This window comes from Apaloderma vittatum, unplaced genomic scaffold (assembly GCF_000703405.1).
Source record: "Apaloderma vittatum isolate BGI_N311 unplaced genomic scaffold, ASM70340v1 scaffold23270, whole genome shotgun sequence".
NCBI classification, from domain to species: domain Eukaryota; kingdom Metazoa; phylum Chordata; class Aves; order Trogoniformes; family Trogonidae; genus Apaloderma; species Apaloderma vittatum.
In genome coordinates this window covers 16123-17694 of record NW_009695356.1, presented here as the reverse complement: position 1 = coordinate 17694, position 1572 = coordinate 16123, and the positions used below count along the sequence as shown (strand labels likewise).

Genomic DNA, 1572 nt, shown 5'->3' with positions numbered 1-1572 from the left:
TGGCCCGTGATCCCCGGGCGGCAGAGGCACCGGCCCGTGGTCTTGTCACACCCCACGTCCTCTGTGCCCTGGAAGTCACAGTCGCACTCTGGGTGATGGAAAGGTGGAGAGATAAAGAGGTGAAGCCCACCAAAACGAGGGAGGAAAAATGTAGGTTATATATGTCTAAAATCAGACCCTGCTAACGGGATGCCAGCACAGTCTGAAGTCCAACTGCACCCATCTGCAGCATCTGGGAAGAAGGTGGCAGGGGCAGAGGAATGGGACCACCCCCAAATCCCAGTCGCTCTCCCAGCCCCTCAGCCAAGGCTGTCAGGAGAGGACCGGTGGATACCTGGAGATGGGGACAAACTGGGAGGCTGTTCCAAAAAGGGAATTCCTCTTGAAAAACAATGTGGGAAATGGTGATGTCAGGATACGGGCCAGGTGCTCTTTCCCGGATAACCCCTGATTTCACAGTGCTAAGGAACACCAAGCCCAAGTGAAATGGATGCTCCCTACCTGTGCACCCTACCCGGACATCTCCATACTGCCTGTCCGGGCAAACCTGCTCCTGCGCAGCAGAGCACGTCCGTCCCGTGAAGCCTTCCCTGCACGGACACTGGCCTGTGAACTGAAGAGAGAAACACATCAGAGGGAGACTCTGCCCTGGGCACTCTCCTGGGAACGCCCTCCCTCGACTGCTCGAGAGCTGAAGCCAGCACATGGACAATCTGCTCTGCTCAGCCTGTGCCCCAGGACACGGGCAGCAGCTCGTGCTGGGCTGCAGGCAATCTCCAGAGAGCCCAAGTGCTGCAAAGCAGAGTCTGAAGCTTTGTTTCAGAGACAAAGAAATCGCCCACAAGCAGCTGCTATGTAATCTTCCGTTTCCTTCCTGCACTGAGCTCTTTTGGGACCTATCTTTGGCTCTTCGAATTTGTCATCTTTTGGGGGGATTTTTTGTGGTTTTTTACAGTTAACTTTAATTTTCCCAGTTGTCTCTTAAGCCTGAAGTGACACACACACTTTCCATTACAAATGAGAGTAATTAACTTGCCTTGCCTGTATGAAGATCTCTTATTAGGACATCCTTGCTAAATATCAGGTCTTTTAAAATGGCCTAATCCTGTCTCGATAATTACCACCTTTTTTCATTTTCTTGAATAGTCTCTGACAGTGTTTTCTAGGAAATAGAAAAATGAAAAAAAGAGCAGGACACACTAGGGAATGAACAGATTTTTTTTGTGGAGGCTCCCATGGATGGGACAGGATGAGAGAGCCACCCACCAGCTGGTTTGGACGCTCCAAGCGATCCCCAGCACGGTGCTGCCTGGCGGGGACACTGCTCTCAGCTCTGCAGCTCGACCCCTGCCGCCAGCAGCCCCTCACAGCAGCGCTGGGGAAGGAAAAAAGAGAGCAAGCTTGCAGGTGCACACACGAAAGAAGGCAGGGAAACGAAAAACAAATGTTGCTGAAAGATGTTGAATCTGCCCCAGGGATGCTGGGGGTGGGCTGGGTGTTACCTGGTTGCACTGCGGGCTGCGGGAGCCACGGGGGTGGCAGCCCCAGTGCCGGCAGCCCCAGACGGTCCCC

The 1572-nt window shown here is 53.5% G+C and overlaps 1 protein-coding gene across 1 annotated transcript in view; it reads right to left on the bottom strand.

The window, feature by feature from the left end:
- Positions 1–5: 5 nt before the first annotated feature.
- LAMB3 (laminin, beta 3) overlaps positions 6–1572 on the bottom strand; it is a gene marked incomplete at its 3' end in the record, with an annotated part of 13463 nt that continues 11896 nt past the window's right edge. The window contains exons 13-15 of the mRNA XM_009871126.1: positions 1503–1518; positions 502–613; positions 6–88 (exon numbers count right to left, since the gene is read on the bottom strand). Of these exons, the coding sequence (XP_009869428.1) occupies positions 6–88; positions 502–613; positions 1503–1518 (211 nt within the window). The remainder of the gene's footprint in view (positions 89–501; positions 614–1502; positions 1519–1572) is intronic.